This window comes from Emys orbicularis, chromosome 7 (genome assembly GCF_028017835.1).
Source record: "Emys orbicularis isolate rEmyOrb1 chromosome 7, rEmyOrb1.hap1, whole genome shotgun sequence".
Lineage (NCBI taxonomy): Eukaryota > Metazoa > Chordata > Testudines > Emydidae > Emys > Emys orbicularis.
This window is the reverse complement of record NC_088689.1, coordinates 89,377,145-89,394,884: the sequence shown is the minus strand read 5'-3', so window position 1 is coordinate 89,394,884 and position 17,740 is coordinate 89,377,145. Positions and strand designations below refer to the sequence as shown.

Sequence of the window (17,740 nt, the reverse complement as noted above, 5' to 3'; positions counted from 1 at the left end):
AAGGATTGCACGTTTTGACCTGCAAAGTTACCAAAACCAGACCCACTTAGCAGATACAGTTAGGTAGATCTGAATTTCAGTTATGTAAAGCAAATAAAAGATGCTTTAATTGATGATGGTGTGTCAAATTTCCCCCACTATAGTTATCTTGCTTTAAAGAGGAACTTCTGTATAAGGAAAATTTGAACAGAAACTACATGTAGGAAACAAAAGTTGCCAGTAACTGTATATTTGCATTTTTGAATCTGAGCCTTCCTCCCCCTCCCCCCATCCTGAGTTAGCTTTTCTGTTTTCTCCTGCGGTGAAATCCATGGCATCATAATCAGTTGTCCATGAAATGTGACGTCTCAAATTCAGTGATCAACCTTCATAGAAAGAATAAGTAAAGAAGCTGAGCTGTGAGGGAGCCTACTCATTTGCGGTTGTAGCTGAACCCAAGGTTTTGGCCAGCTGCCTCACAAGACCATTAATATTTGGATGTAGATGAATTTCTTTCTGAATTTAGCTGTTTTTCAAGAACATGTAGCAGTTTAGCATTTTCACCAACTTGTGTTAGTAAAATTGGCAAAATAACATTTTATTTAAAAAGCTAATAAAACTTCTATAGTATTTCCATAGTGATTTAGGACCCAATTATGCAGACATTCTGTATAGAACTCTCATGCTCTTGGAGTTGTGTGTGTAGAATAGCTATGATGTCTGTACTGTATTTACTAGCACGTTCGCCATATTGCTTAATGCGATCCTGAAATACTCTTGTCAACTGGTGACATGCAGTCATTTTAATACTGTTCCAATAAAATGGACTTACCCAAAACATGTAAAGCCTTCATTCCTTGAAATGCTTCCTTTTGTACTTTCTTAACCTTATTATCATGAATCCGTAGCTCTGCTAAATATTTTGGCAGATTTGCTGGGATCTCAGTTAGCTGGTTATGGGACAAGTACAATCGTCGCAACTTCTTTGTTGATTGAAAGGCTTTTGGGTGGATCTTAGATATTTTGTTGTTGTTCAAAGCCAGTGCCTAAGAAAAATGTGAAAAGTAAGAAAACAGTATTAAAATCCAATAAAAATCCAATATATAATCATGCATTTGTGAGGAGATTGGTAAATATTTTTAGTAATTACATATTATTTTATGGAGTAGTAGAAATGTAGGGCTGGAAGGCACCTTGAGAGGCTTCCAGCCTCCTGCACTGATGCAGGACCAAGTATACCTAGACCATCACTGTCAGGTGTTTGCCCAACCTGTTCTTAAAAACCTCCAATGACTGGGATTACACAACCTCCCTTGAAAGCCTATCCCAAGCTTATCTACCCTTGCCATTAGAAAGTTTTTTTTTAATATCTAACATAAATCTCCCTTGCTGAAGATTAAGCCCATTATTTCTTGTCTACCTTTGGGTTAACAAGGAGACCAATTGATCATCATCCTTTTACCAGTCTCTTTATAGCAGACCTTAATGTATTTGAAGATTATCAGCCCCTGCCCTAGTCGTCTTTTCCCCAGGCTAAACATGTTGTTTTTTTAACCTTTCCTCATAGTCAGGTTTTCTAAACCTCTTATCATTTTTGTTGCTCTTCTCTGGACTCTCTCCAGTTTGTCCACTTCTTTCTGAAAGTGTGGTGCCCAGAATGGGACACAATACTCCAACTGAGGTCTCACCAGTGCTGAGTAGAGCGGGACAATTAACTCACATGATTTAGATGCAACCCTCCTATTGATATACCCCAGAATATTAGCCTTTTTTACAACTGCATCACGCTGTTGACTCACATTCAACTTGTGATCCTACTATAATCCCCCTATCCTTTCCTAGACAGTTATTCCCCATTTTGTAGTTGTGCATTTGATTTTTCCTTCCTACGTGTAATACTTTGCACTTGCCTTATTGAATTTCATTTTGTTGATTTCAGACCATCATCTAATTTGTCAAGGTTGTTTTGAATTCTAATCCTGTCTTCCAAAGTGCTTGCAACCCCTCTCAGCTTGATGTCATCCACAGATTTTTATAGCATACTCTCCAATCCATTATCCAAGTCATTAGTGAAAATATTGACTAGAACAAGACACAGGACAGATCATAGGTGGACTAGATGTGTCCATCTAGTTTGACAGTGAACCACTGAGAACTACTCTTTGAATTTGGTCTTTCAACCAGTTGTGCATCCCTTTATAGTAATTATAGACCACATTTCCCTAGCTTGTTTATGAGAATGTCACGTGTGTCCAAAGCCTTACTAAAATCAAAATATATCACAGCTACAGCTTCCCACATCTACTAGGCCAGTAACCCTGTCAAAAAAGTAAACTATGTTGGTTTGGTATAATTTGTTCTTGAGAGATCCACACTGGCTATTCCTTATAACCCTATTATCTACTAGGTGTTTACAAATTGATTGTTTAATGATTTGTTCCAATATCCTTCCAAGTATTGAAATTAGGTTGAGTGGTCTATAATTCCGCTGGTCCTCTTTGTTTCCCTTTTTAAAGACAGATACTATGTTTGCCCTTCTCCAGTCCTTTGAGACCTCACCTGTCTCCATGTGTTTTTGAAGATAATTGCTAAGTGTTCCAAAATTGCTTCAGCTAGTTCCTTAAGTACCCTAGGATGAATTTCATCAAGACCTGATGACTCGAATACATCTAACTTATCTAAATATTCTTTAACTTGTTCCTTCCCTATTTTGTCTTGTGTTCCTTTCTCCTGGATATTAATATAAACTATGTTAAGTATTTGGTCATTATTAACCTTTTTAGTGAAGACTGAAGCAAAGTAGGTACTAAACATCTTAGCCTTTTTGATGTCATCTGTTATTAGCTCTCCTTCCCTGCTGAGGCAGAGGATGACCTACATTTTCCTTGCTCCTAATGTATTTAAATAATGTCTTCTTATTGCCTTTTATGTCCCTTGCTTGGTGTAATTCATTTTGTGCCTTAGCCTTTCTGATTTTGTCCCTACATGCTTGCACTATTCTTTTGTACTCATCCTTAGCAATTTGTCCATGCTTCCACTTTTTGTAGGATTCCTTTTTGATTTTCAGGTCATTAAAGAGTTCCTGATTTCTAATTTAACAAACTTTGAAATGAGAACTTATTTACTAATAATTGAATGCATAAATGCATATTTCAAATAGCTTTTGTTTAAAAACATCTTGCATGTTGTATGTTTTACTTAATCATAAAATCCATAAAAATTTAATTACTCAAAAAATGTACCTAGAACTTGAAGCTACCACAAGAAGTAAGAGAAAAGTGCTCTTGGGACGCACCAAAGGTGAGTGATTGTGAGAGAGAAGCTGATCTCATATTCTCATGATTGTTAAAGCAAGCTGTGCAATCAATATTTTGCTCCTTTTGCTGATTGTTTACTGTTCAGTGTAGTAAGCAAAATGACATGTCTACTGATGGGGATAAATTGTATGATTTCTGCTTTTTTCTATATTCATTGTTTCAAACATAACATACCAGTGATGCTGTAGTCACATTTTTGAAGACCATAAGCCAGTACAGCTAAATATAGTTGGGAAGGCCAAGTAATGAGGAAAGAGTTAGATTTGTTTTCCAATTGGCATCAAAAAGTGCTGCGCCCACATCTTGGACTGGCAGACTGTCTCCATCTTGATTTGTTTTGTTCTTTTATGTTAATTTTTCATTTTTTATAAAACAAATATCCCAACTTAAATTGCTATCTTTCAACACCAACTTTCAATTCCCCATGATTATTGTGGGAGACAAAAAGTGCCCTTGGTAAATGTGGAGAAAGGAGGGTGGGCGTATTGTGGAAAGTCAAACAAAGAGGGAAATAGGCAGTATGTTATAGAGATTTGAAGGTTAAATCTTGTGATGTACTGAGAGTCCTCTACTCATGTTTTAGTCAAAGGATCCTGAATGTGCTCAGCACCTTGCAAGAACTGAAAAAAGAGCAAGTAAATAAGTTGTATGAGGTATAATATGGGAAAATTAGGAATTATGGTAAAGAGGAGGAATAAAATATTTTCTCCCCACTGTCATGATCTCAGTCCTTTTCAAGACTTCTAATTGTCTCTGTCTCAGTACTGCTCCCGGAGAGGAGGTTGATGTATTCAAAATGGTTTATTAATGAAAATCTGCCCAGCCAGAATTAAAAGGAATGAGTAAATTGTATATAACAACAAAAACATTTCATTTGTCTTACTTTCCATTTTCTTTGAACTCTGATGTACTTAAAATTATTTTTCTGTTCATTTAAACAAAATATCCCTCCTTTGGACAGGTCTCTTAATCTTGCTTTCTCTGTGCTCTTCTAGAAATCATTGCCTCACTAGTTGAGGGCCTGCCATGTGACAGAGTATGATCAATACATTGTGTTACTTGAGATTATTTTGCACGTCAGATTATACTTCTATATTTCAGTGTCTTGACTGTTCATGTTTCTACTTTCCACTGCTTCAGAGAGTACTGATGAAATGTTGTTACTGTCTGTGACGGGATTCCCGGGGTGCAGCCTGGGACTGTGGGATGGCTGTGCCCCCTTAACTCTCTCTAGCCTGGGCTGTCTCTCACAATGCCTTGCTAGTGCACCCTCCAGGTGCTGTTATCGCTCTGTGAAACCACATGTGGAGACCCACACCCAGCTAGATTGCATGAATGCTCCCAGAGCCACTCATGAATCACACAGAGAAAGGCACCAGAGCCGAATCATAGAATATCAGGGTTGGAAGGAACCTCAGGAGGTCATCTAGTCCAACCCCCTGCTCAAAGCAGGACCAATTCCCAACTAAATCATCCCAGCCAGGGCTTTGTCAAGCCTGACCGTAAAAACCTCTAAGGAAGGAGATTCCACCACCTCCCTAGGTAACCCATTCCAGTGCTTCACCACCCTCCTAGTGAAAAGTTTTTCCTAATATCCAACCTAAACCTCCCCCACTGCAACTTGAGACCATTGCTCCTTCTTCTGTCATCAGGTATCACTGAGAACAGTCTAGATCCATCCTCTTCGGAACCCCCTTTCAGGTAGTTGAAAGCAGCTATCAAATCCCCCCTCATTCTTCTCTTCTGCAGACTTAAACAATCCCAGTTCCCTCAGCCTCTCCTCATAAGTCATGTGCTCCAGCCCCCTAATCATTTTTGTTGCCCTCCGCTGGACTCTTTCCAATTTTTCCACATCCTTCTTGTAGTGTGGGGCCCAAAACTGGACACACTACTCCAGATGAGGCCTTACCAATGTCGAATAGAGGGGAATGATCACGTCCCTCGATCTGCTGTCAATGCCCCTACTTATACAGCCCAAAATGCAGTTAGCCTTCTTGGCAACAAGGGCACACTGTTGACTCATATCCAGCTTCTCGTCCACTGTAACCCCTAGGTCCTTTTCTGCAGAACTGCTTCCTAGCCATTCGGTCCCTAGTCTGTAACAGTGCATGGGATTCTTCCGTCCTAAGTGCAGGACTCTGCACTTGTCCTTGTTGAACCTCATCAGGTTTCTTTTGGCCCAATCCTCTAATTTGTCTAGGTCCCTCTGTATCCTATCCCTACCCTTCAGCGTATCTACCACTCCTCCCAGTTTAGTGTCCGCCAGCTCCCAGCACTGTACCTCAGGAATATACCATCTCAATATGAGCAGTGCACATTTATTAATTGGTTCACCACTTCATCAATGGAAAGTGGATATACACTAGCCTCTGCAAACTTGAGCAGATTACCAAACACTTCAGGCAAACTCCTTGGTAAAGATAAACAATTAAATAAATTTATTGACTACAAAACATAGATTTTAAGTGATTATAAGTGCTAGGCAAAAAGTCAGAGTCAGTTACCAAAATAAAATAAAATACAAGCACGCAGTCTAAACTCTCAACCCTATTAGACTGGGCAACATTGAGATGAAGCAGTTTTTTTTCACCCCACTGGATATTGCAGTCCTTAATATACAGGTTTGTCCCTTAAACCTGGGCCAGCCTCCTGCTGGAGTCTTCAGTCTTCTTCTGAGTGTCTTGGTTGCTTGCAGCATAGGTGGGGGCAGGAAAAAGGCCAAGCACGGGGGCCCTGTTTATACCCTCAGTCCTATGTGCTTGGGGAATACAGTTACAGGCATGTCTGGTGGGCATTGTTTAGTCTCCAGTCAAGGTTGAGCAATTCCCCTTGTGTGGCCTCATGCAGGTGAGTCATTGCATTGTAGCTCCCTTGTTGGACAATGGTTGTTGATGGGTTGTTTGACACCCTGCCCGTGCATTGGTTACTTTCCTTGCTGCCTTCTCTGGGGAGCTAATATCTGTCTGATTCCCCAACTTACAGCATGTTTTAGTGATAACCATATAACACAATTCTTATCATTTCATATGCATTGATGATACACATATATGGATAGAAAAATGACTTTCAGAAGATCATAACCTTTCTCATGATACCTCACCTGGCCTGCTTTATATGCAAGATCACAATTATATATAAATGAGGGATATAGGGGTTACAAGGCACTCCCCCAAGGTACAGAATGTCACATTGTCACTTCATAGTAATTATGAGAAAATCAGACTTGATCTTTTCCCCGTCAAAATAAGGAAATAGATTGAGGGATTTGGTAGGAAATTCTGCTTTTAAAGTATCATTTGCTGCCATTTGTGGCTTTGCTAAAGAAACTAGTGCTCTGACAAGTGGCATGAAGAAAACAAACTTTGTTCTCAATAAGAACTCTGTAGGTCTTGCTAAATGGTCTCACGTGAACTGACCTGAAAAACCAAATCTTCTTTATTATCAAGAGATTATGAGCTTTCAACTAGTGCACAACTAGAGATGTTTAGTAAGGCTAAGGTGATTAGTAAGGCTAAGATTTAGTCATGGGGATTTTTAGTAAAAGTCATGGACAGGTCACGGGCAATAAACAAATATTCACAGCCCATGACCTGTCCATGACTTTTACTATAAATATCCCTGACAAAAACTTAGCAGTTCCTAGGGCCCCCGGGGACTGACTGCTAGCCCCTGCTTTGGTGGCAGGGGGTGGGGGCAGTCAGGGACCACTGCTGCTCCAGCGGCTCCCGGGGCCAGTGGCACTGGTCACTGTTCGGGCAGCCCTGGGGCTGCTCCAGCAGCGGTCAGTGCAGCTGCCCCCGGGGCTGCCCCAGCAGCAGCTGGTGCAGCTGGCCTCAGGGTTTGCTCCAGCAGCCAGCCCCGGGGCCTCCCTAGCAGCCTCCTGGACGTCTCACCCTGGGATCTGCCCCAGCAGCTGCTTGGGCAGCCCTGGGGTCAGCCACACCGGCAGCTGCAGCTGCGGAGGTCCCAGAAAGTCATGGAATCCATGATTTCTGTGACCTCTGTGACAGACTCGCAACCTTAGTAATGGCTCCTGATTTATCTCTGTGTTCTGACACTGGAGGTTAGTATCAGTTAGTGTTCACTTAAATAAAATAATAGTGTGTTCTTCGTTAACTTCCTGTAAAGTTCATACTGATTACATTTTTGTGTCTGGATGCCAGGCATTTCAGAAGTAGACACTAAGTGTGGCAACCACTAAGGTTGTATAATACCTATTTTCTCTACTACCAATGAATCCACAATAAGTAAAAGCTCTACTGATAGACTGTGGAGTAAATTAGATTTGCTAAACTTTCATTTGTTGTTGAGAGACCAAGTGCTGTTGGAAAGGATTTTTTCCATCAGTCAAACCTATCTATCCTGTATTTATTACCATGAAATTGGGGGGTCTCTTTTTAAGGTACTCTATGTTGGTCAGTTGACTTTGACTTGACTTGACTTTTATTTTGACTTGAGGTGTGGATTTGTTCTTTTCTTTTCTTTTTGTGTATGGTGGCTGTCTGTTACATCTAAAAACTGAATTAAGAGACTATTAAAGAAACCAAGATATGCTGCATGATCTGTGAGGAGATAGAAGATATGGGAAAAAAATCTCAAATATTTGTGAGATAGGAGGGATTTTGCAAAAAGCATGTGATTTTTATTTTTGTTTACGATAGTTGTTTATAACAGATTTTCCTGATCTAGACCTCCCAGTCACCCCAGCCCATCCTATTTTGCTTGCACTGCTGGAAGGGAGTATCAGGTACAATCCTGTCATATTGATATATTCTAGTTTTAAAGTGTCATTTTCTCATCATAATTTTTAATCATTTTCATATTATTTTAGTTTAGTATGCTTGCCTATATCTTAAAGAATTAATAAGGCAGACAGGATTTTCAAAGGAGCTCAGTGTTGGCCTTACATTGTTTCATTTGAAGTTAATGGGAGTTTTACCATTCACTTCAATGGAAGCAGAGTTAGGTGAGTGCTTTTGAAAATTCCTCCCTGACATCTGCTTCACATGTGGGATTAAGTTTATGGCTGTTGGTTACAGTTCTTAGATGGGGAGAGTGGGAAATTTGTCTTATAGTCAGTTAAAGCTGAGAGAAATTTCTCTCTGGATACTTAAAAGCTTAAATGTATTTTCCCTGCCCATGGCATGTGTCTGGATGTTGTGAGCTCCATGTAAACTGACAAGATTGCGGTCTGTAATGTGTATGCACCCAGAGTTGAAGACATCAAAATATTTTATTCTAATTCATCTAAATTATTGTAGAAGGAAGGACATAATTTATATAAATAAATAAAATCTCTGAGTTGCCTAAATAAGACTGAATCAGAAAATAACAAACTTACATAAAGTGATGTGAGTCCTTTGAGATCATTTTCCTTGACCTCTTTAATTTTGTTGTTTTGAAGGTCTATCATGCGAGTATCAGGTGGAATATTGCTTGGTATTGAAGTCAAACCTATTTAGTGTTAATGATAAACAAAAATATATATAAATACCTACTATGTTGATATACAGTAAACTATTAACTGCTAAGTAGGACAATACAATGAGAATGTAAATATGTGGTTTTTAGCTCTGCATCGAATACATATGTTGTTACGTCAGTTTAGCTTATAATTTTAGCTTTTAAAAAAAAGTTTCATATTTATACAAAGCTCAACATCAGCCCACAATTCCATTGTTTTCAGTATTCCATTGAAACAGTTTCTTTTTAAAACAATAAAATTCATCTGTCATTTTCCCAAAAGTTTGTAGCATCCTGTTAAAGGGTAGGCACCAGAAAGTGAAAATGAGTAGGAACTGACTGTATAAAATAAAAAGTTAAACTGACTAGTCTATTTTCAATATCCAAGCTTCATAAAGAACAAAAAGTAAACAATAATACTTAAACACATTTCTAATTCATAGATCTCAAAGTGTTTTAGAAAAACAGATAAGATTTTTTCTCCATTTCACACATGGGTAAACTCTGAAACAGAGGTCACAGTGAGTTAGAATAGAGCCCAGCTCTCTTGACTCCCATGCTGGTACCCTTCTATACAGGACATTTTAAAATAACAAGATTTATCTTGACTTTCACTTTCAGTAAAAAATAGTTTGTTAGGGTTACTCAAAATAAAATGTACACATCCTGTTTGCTTGTTAAACTAAATGGTTATGGTTAGAAAAGTTACAATAAAGTGGCTTCAGGGGATTCAATAATTCAGTGGATCCATATTATGTAGGATCAGTTTACAAGTCAAAATCTGATTTTTAAAAAACGATTAGTAATCTCTACCTTAGATTTGAAATTCAAAAGTGGTCTTTATTTCTCTTTGCTAACTATTGTTTTATAAGGCAGAATTGAATCTGGCGTGTTCTTCCATAGTACTTTGTGTTCTTCAGAATTAAGAGGAGTAAAAACTACTATTTGTCAGTAAAGTTAGTAGATATGACTTTAAATACAGAGTGGAAGTTACATTGAGGAGAAGTAAAGTGGGGTGTGGAGGGATTTTTCATGGGCCTTCTGCATTGCAATGAATTTCACCTTGGATGTTTAGATTTATCATTTAAAAAAAGAACACATTTAAAAATCGGATCAGTCCCACTTTTTGTATTTGGAAATACCTGAGTTCAGGGTTTAGTTTTGTTTTTTGCTGCTCCAGTTAATGATCTTATTTGGTTGCTAACTGTCATGAATAGGCAAATTCTGAGTATTTCTAATTGTGCCTTTTTAAACCTGAGTTTGAATCCCAAAATAATTTAAATTAACTTGAGCGATATATACTTCTGTATTAAACATAAAATGTAAGTTTAGAACAACAGCATGCAATAAGAAATATAATCTTATCCTCTGTAGAAAGCTCACTGTCAGACCTGGTTTGGCCTCCATCCCATTGCACATATATTATATGAGACAAAGGCTATTGCTTGCAGCTCTGGACCCTCTGTTCCTCTCTCCCCACTTCCTCCCATCCAGGGTCTGGAGAAAGGTCTATCAGGGAAGGATGGGAAACTAAGCAGGAACTGACAGGAGATTCCAGATAGGAGAGAGTTCAGACCATGGCCTCAGGAAGGCAATGGGGAAGAAGAGGGTACAGCAGTCCTACGGTAGAGTCCAGACAGCTGTACTTGTTCTGGGGGAGGAAGGTGTAATTAATATGGAAAGGGCTGAAATAAAGGTTGTGGCATTCCACAAGAGCTCTCCCTACTACCTGGTTCCAAATGGCCTGTTTTTAATGACATGTGCCATAATTGACAAATGTATAATTATTTTAAATATCAAATCTGTTTTATGGATCTTTTCTAAATGTTTGAATTTAATAAAACAGTTTTGCAACCTGTAACAGGGCCCCCAACCACAATTACCCTGTTACAGATTGCAAAAGTTGTTTATTTTGTTCAGATAATGAGGAAAACATCCGTAAAAATAGGTTGAGAATTGTGGCATGAGAAGAGCAGATGTCATGGCAGAGATGGGTGTAGGAGGTGGAGAGGGTGAGAATGGAGGGAGGTCCATGGGTGAGGCAAATGTCACCAGAGATAAGGAGAGGGATTCGGATGTGGGAGGATTTGTGTTGGCAGGAGGAGTGGGCAGATCAGGATGGAAAGCAGAAGAGTAGGCAGAGCTGGTGGAAATGATAGAGGGGTGAGGGTAACACGGGAGAGGAAAAGGAGTCAGTGGAGGGAATGGGGAGGGGGGATTTAAAAGAAAAACCTTTTTCTTTAAGAATGCCCAATTTTGTTATAAACTCAGGTTAAAACAACCCATTGGCATCCTTGAATTATGTAAATCCTAACAACAAAGACTTACACAGATAGAGACTGTGGTCATTAATTTTAGAGACTGTGATCCTTATGTACTATATTATATATCTATGAATCTTACAGTGTTATTAACATATTTTCCCTTGGTCAAAATGTCATCATTATGGTTATGCTATTCAGTCTTAACCTAAACAAAAAAATGATATTCTTTCCATGCTCTTGCATTATAATTTCCTTGTGGCTGATTTGTGGCTTCTTTGTCTCTTGTCATCCTTTTCTGTTGTCATGTGATCTACCGCTCCGCAAATCAAATACTTTTTAGAGATAAACTTTTACGGGAGAGAGGAGTAGGGACTTGTCTAATACAAATACAAGACATTGAACATTTGATACAGGTCATATTCTGTCCTCATATACTTTGGCACAATTTCAATTGAAATAAAGGAAATATGTGAAGGCAGAATGTGTGTCTCTGAAAATTTTAGGAACATAAGAGTTCTTATGTTTTGTGGGCATTATTCTCTCATCGTTGGATTGAAATAATCTTGTTTACAGATGGGAAAGCAAATCTTTGTCTAAATAAAATAGCATTTTATAATTAAGGAAACGAGTTTTATGTAGTCTAAATTGCTTACCAACTTCAACTACATTGATACAAGTCAACCCTCAAACAAGGAGGTTGCACTGATTTTAATTACATCAGTTTCTAAACTGGTGTGAACAAATCGGTATAAGCTGTGTGTGTAGACAAGGCCTCAGGGAGAGAATTTCATAGATGATATCCTTTGGAAATCTGACTGAAACAATCTAGTAATAAAAAATTAGTCTCCTTGAAAATGAATACTACTTTATCCCTCAAAACATGATTTGTTTCATAAGTTCATAATTCATGGAAGTGCAGAATTCACGTTCTTTAAAAATTTTCCAAAGAATAATTCCCATGATAAACAGACATGCAGATTTATTCTTACCAAGATCAGAGCAGTGGACAACTCTCATATAACACTGACATCCAAAGGGACATACTGGAAATATATCAAAAGGAACTTGTGGAGGAATTGGTCTTCTAGTTGGAAATAAAGAGTTATCATCGTCATTTTCATCTTCCATATCTTGCAACATCATATGCTTTAATGTAAAGTGTGAAAGGCCAATGAAATGTTTAGCAGAGCACAAACCCAAGAAGAGAAGCAACGTATATTCTTTCATGTCTTCTCACGGAGAATAACTAATCTGGGGGGGGGGAGGAAAGAACAAAATATAGCCAAAGTTAGAGAATGTAGAACTGCAAATAACTTCTTCATACTTCTAGTTTAATTAATCTCTTGTAACACTCTTTGGCCATAGCCAAAAATGATTCTTACAAAGAATAAGAATGAAGTTGCAGAATAGTTGATGCTTATGCAACAGTGAAGGAGTTTATTGAGCTCAATTAAAAGGTCACTTGATAATGCACTGAAATAGGGTTTGAGTGTAGTACAGTGGGCTCTAGACTTATGAGACACATGTTGTATGTGAGTTTTGTAGCAAAACTTGTTACAAGTTTTTAGGATATGATCCCAGTTTATTAATCATCTGATGGCTGTTAGCATTAAAATGCAGTATATTTTAAACAGATTTACTGTTCCTATTGCATTTAGAGGGATGGGAAATATTTATATTAGGTATAAAATGCATCCATAAGAACATTCTCTGATCATGTGCTCAAATTTGAGGGGGGGGGGGAATCTACAGTTGTAAGTTCTCAAACTCAGGATCAACTTGCCTCTTGTCTTAGGTATTCAGATCTAAAGATTCTTCTTTGAGTGCTTGCTCATATCGATTCCAATTAGGTGTGCGTGCGCCGCGTGCACGATCGTTGGAAGATTTTTACCCTAGCAACACTCGGTGGGTCGGCTGAGGCGCCCCCTGGAGAGGCGCCCTTATGGCGCTGGATATATGCCCCTGCCGACCCAGAGCCCCCTCAGTTCCTTCTTACCGCCCATGACGGTCGTTGGAACTGTGGAGCGTGGCATAGCTGATCTCCACTTCCCTAGCTCTTTGCTCGTTTATACCTGTAGATAGTAGTTATAGTATAGTTGTTAGTAGTTTCTAGTTATAGTTAATAGTAGTTTTGGTAGTTAGTGTATATAGTAATTGGAGGTAAGGGGCTTCTCCCCTTTCCTCCTTCCCAGTACCCGGGTCCATGCCTAGGTCTCCGGGTTTCAAACCCTGCTCGGCCTGCCTCAAGCCGATGCCTACGGGAGACCCCCACGACTCTTGTCTGAAGTGCCTGGAGGAATCCCATCAACCAGATAAGTGCCACATTTGTAAGGCATTCAAGCCTCGGACAAAAAAGGAGCGGGACTTTCATTTGAAGCAGCTCCTCATGGAAGCAGCACTTAGCCGGGCATCCTCGGCCCAGCGCCGTCGGTCCGAAGCACGCCTCCGGTGCCGGATCGACCCGGCACCGGCAAAGACTCCCGACACCGGACATCTCCGGCACCGCTACCAGCGTGGCACCGCTCGCTGTCTCCAGGAGCCAAGAAGCAGCACAAGCAACCTGCTGCTCCTGTACAGTTGCCGGCACCGCCGATACCCCCCTTGGAGCAGCGTCCCGTGCTGCCCTGCAAAGGCTCCAACTCTGGCGCCATCAAGTCCGGTGCACATAAGCTCCCCGGTGCGCACCGTGGTCGAGCTCGGCCTGCCTTCCACCCCAGAGACTTTCTCCACTTCTCACGACCTGATCGTGCTCACTGAGCCGGGACCGTCACAACCTTCAGTACCGCCGGTGTGGGCTGTTCCATCGATAGGCAAGCCCTCCATGATGCGCCCTCCATCGCAGAGTGAGAAGGGTCGGCACTGATCTCGGTCCTGGTCCAGGTCACTGTCCCTATCCAGGCGCTGGTCTCTGCCACGGCACCGCTCGCAGTCCCGGCACCGATCACCATCTCGGTGCCAGTCGTACTCGCGGTGCCGCTCCACCTCAAGATCTCCTTCCCGGTACTGGTCCAGCTCCCGGCACCGATCCCGGAGTTGTTCCCGGTGCCGCTCCGCCCGTAGATTTTCTTCGAGGTCCAGATCTGCCTCCCGGCACCGATACGACTGTCGGTCCCGGTCCAGGTCACGGTACCACTCGAGACCACGGCGCCGCTCTCCATCTCCGCGGCACAGGCCAACAACGCATGACAGTGCTACGCAGCATGAGCGATCGGCGCCACCTTGGCCTTCCCTACCCAATTCGTGGTCTTCCCAAGCGGAGAGTGGCTACCATGACCAAGACGCGTACGGAGCTAGCCAATGGCACGACGAGGGTCAGGATCCTGCTCAGTGACCCCCACAATGGTCCTTTTGGACCCCTTGGGCATACCATCAAGCCCAAGGTGTCCCATCGGGAGCTTCTCGTTCTGCCCACTCGGAACCCCGGGTCCCAGAGGCCACTGTCAGTCGCCCCCCCTAGGGGGCTCGGAGGCGATGGCCCTACCCGCAGCTCAGGCCCATGCCCCTAGCATGGAGGACCTAGGGCAGCCGGACCCCTCCCCTCCCCCCCCCAGCAGGACTTGCCCCAGGACCCATTAGTCCCGGGCGTATCCTCCTCGTCCTCACCTGACGAGGCGGTGGTGGGCATGTCCTCCTCTGGCCCACCACCTATAGACCTCCGTGCGCACCAAGACTTGCTTCGTAGGGTGGCACAAAACATGAACCTCCAGGTGGAGGAGGTGGTGGAGGTCGACATCCGGTGGTGGACATTTTATCTGCTGATGCCCCCACGCATATAGCCTTGCCGTTTATTCGGACCATCCAGGCTAATGCCAATACAATCTGGCAGTCTCTGGCGTCTATTCCTCCCACTGCCAAGGGGGTGGAGAGGAAGTACTTGATCCCCTCCAAAGACTACGAGTACTTGTACATTCACCCCCAACCGTGCTCCCTCGTTGTACAGTCTGTTAATGAGAGGGAAAGACATGGTCAACAAGCTCCCGCGCCTAAATCCAAGGACGCTAGATGCCTGGATCTATTCGGGCGCAAGATCTATTCGACTGGTGGCCTACAACTCAGGGTGGCTAACCAGCAGGCCCTCTTGAGTCGGTATAACTATAATACCTGGAACTCGATGGGGAAGTTTAAAGAGCTGGTTCCTCAGGAGTCCAGTGAGGAGTTTGGGGCCTTGCTGGAGGAGGGCAAGAAAGTAGCCAGGACATCCTTGCAGGCCTCAATAGATGCGGCAGACTCGGCGGCTAGGACTCTAGCCTCGGGCGTAGCTATGCGCCACATCTCGTGGCTGCAGGTGTCCGGTCTTCCACCGGAGCTGCAGCAAACAATTCAGGACTTGCCTTTTGATGGCCAGGGGCTATTTTCAGACAAAACTGACTCCAGAGTCTGAAGGACAACCGGGCCATCATGCGCTCATTGGGCATGCATATCCCAGTGATGCAACGTAGGCCCTTCCGACCCCAACCGCAGCGCACCTACCCTAACCCCCGGCCGAGACAGGACTTCTCCAGAAGACGCAGCCGTGGTGGTAGGAGGAGGCAATCTGGTCCTCAGACCGGCCAGAACCAGGGCCTCCCCAAACCATCGGTGGGGCCCAAGCAAAACTTTTGAAGGTGCGCCCGAGGGCGGAGCACCAGTCTCCTTTCCGGATCCTGTCCCACCTTTTACCAACTGCCTCTCCTATTTCCTCCCTGCGTGGTCCCGCATAACGTCAGACCGCTGGGTCCTACGCACGGTGGAAAGTGGATACCGACTTCAATTTGTTTTGTCCCCCCCCTTCCCATCCTCCCTCCCCGTCCCTCTTCAGGGACCCCTCTCACGAGCAACTCCTTCCACAGGAGGTGCAGATGCTCCTGGCTATCGGAGCTATAGAGGAAGTTCCAAGGGAACTGAGGGGCAGGGGGTTTTACTCCCACTACTTCCTAATCCCCAAGGCAAAAGGTGGGCTATGGCCCATTCTGGACCGGCGCGAACTCAACAAATTCATGGTAAAGTTGAAGTTCCGCATGGTTTCCTTGGGGACCATTATTCCTTCCCTGGATCCTAGAGACTGGTACGCTGCCCTCGACATGAAGGACGCGTACTTCCACATAGCGATCTACCTACCTCACAGGCACTTCCTTCGCTTTGTGGTCAATCAATGACACTTCCAGTTTACCGTCCTCCCCTTCGGCCTATCCACGGCACTAAGGGTATTTACAAAGTGTATGGCTGTCGTAGCTGCCTCGCTCTGTCGACATCGGATCCAAGTGTTTCCGTACCTTGACGACTGGCTCATTTGGGGCTGCTCTGAGCTCCAGGTGCAATTTCATGTTCGATTCACCATGAGCTTGTTCAGACAGCTGGGTCTGCTTCTCAATGTCGAAAAGTCCACTTTGCAGCTGACCCAAAGAATAGACTTCATCGGAGCAGTCCTGGATTCAAATCTCGCCCGGGCGTGCCTACCGCAGGCCCGCATCCAGTCCATGGCGACCATCATCCAGGGCCTCCGAAGCTTCCTGACCTCGACAGCACGCACGTGCCTCGGTCTACTGGGTCACATGGCATCTTGTATCTTTGTGACCAGACACGCCAGACTGCGCCTCCATCCACTTCAGGCCTGGCTCTCAACTGTATACTGCCCAGACCGGGACAGCATGGGCACAGTGGTCACAGTACCGCCGGAAGTCTTAAACTCCCTGAACTGGAGGCTGAACCCCACCTCGGTATGTAAAGGGATGCCATTCCATGCCCCGCAGCCCTCCCTGGTCCTAACCACAGACGCATCATCTCTGGGGTGGGGCACACACCTCGCGGACCTTCGCACACAGGGCCTTTGGTCCACACAAGAGATATCTCTACACATCAACGTATGGGAACTGAGAGCAGTACGCCTGGCGTGTCAGGTGTTCCGCAAACACCTTCAGGGCCGTTGTGTCGCAGTCTTCACAGACAACACAATGGTCATGTTTTACATCAACAAACAAGGGGGAGCACGATCATCCCCCCCTGTCAGGAAGCCATTCGCCTTTGGGAATTCTGCATAGCCCAGTCGATTGACCTGGTGGCGTCGTTTCTCCCAGGAGTCCAGAACACCTTGGCAGATCGCCTCAGCAGATCCTCTCTGGCTCACGAGTGGTCGATTCGCCTGGATGTTATCCATTCAATTTTCCGGAACTGGGGATTTCCCCACATAGACCTTTTCGCCTCTCGCGAGAATTGGAAGTGCCAGGTGTTCTGCTCTCTCCAGGGGCGCTCCCTGGGCTCCCTGTCAGACACCTTCCTGATACCGTGGAAGGACCACCTGTTCTACGCCTTTCCTCCATTCCCATTAGTCCACAAGGTCCTTCTCAAGTTACGCAGAGACAAGGCCCGCTTAATCTTGATCACCCCAGCGTGGCCCAGGCAACATTGGTACACCACTCTCCTTGATCTGTCGGTGGCCACACCAATTCCACTCCCGTTGTGGCCGGACCTAATCACTCAGGAGCACAGCCGACTGTGTCATCCGGACCTGCAATCCCTCCATCTCACAGCATGGATGCTGCATGGCTAACTCAATCTGAGCTACGTTGCTCCCGCTCGGTGCAGCACGTACTCTTGGGTAGCGGAAAGCCCACTACTAGGTCCACCTATCTAGCCAAGTGGAAGCGTTTCTCCTGCTGGTGTGCCCTGAGCAATACTGCCCCTCTGGAGGTGCCAGTACCTACCATCTTAGACTATCTCTTGTCCTTGAAACTGCAAGGC

At 43.6% G+C, this 17,740-nt stretch overlaps 2 protein-coding genes across 4 annotated transcripts in view; one reads left to right on the top strand and one right to left on the bottom strand.

The window, feature by feature from the left end:
• The window catches only part of CENPP (centromere protein P), a 362,315-nt gene that overhangs the window by 186,062 nt on the left and 158,513 nt on the right, over positions 1–17,740 (top strand). The gene's annotated exons all lie outside the window — the stretch shown is intronic.
• Positions 1–17,740, bottom strand: part of ASPN (asporin) — a 39,680-nt gene that overhangs the window by 13,247 nt on the left and 8,693 nt on the right. The window contains exons 2-4 of the mRNA XM_065408727.1: positions 12,013–12,274; positions 8,638–8,750; positions 812–1,025 (exon numbers count right to left, since the gene is read on the bottom strand). Of these exons, the coding sequence (XP_065264799.1) occupies positions 812–1,025; positions 8,638–8,750; positions 12,013–12,250 (565 nt within the window). The 5' untranslated portion in view covers positions 12,251–12,274. The remainder of the gene's footprint in view (positions 1–811; positions 1,026–8,637; positions 8,751–12,012; positions 12,275–17,740) is intronic.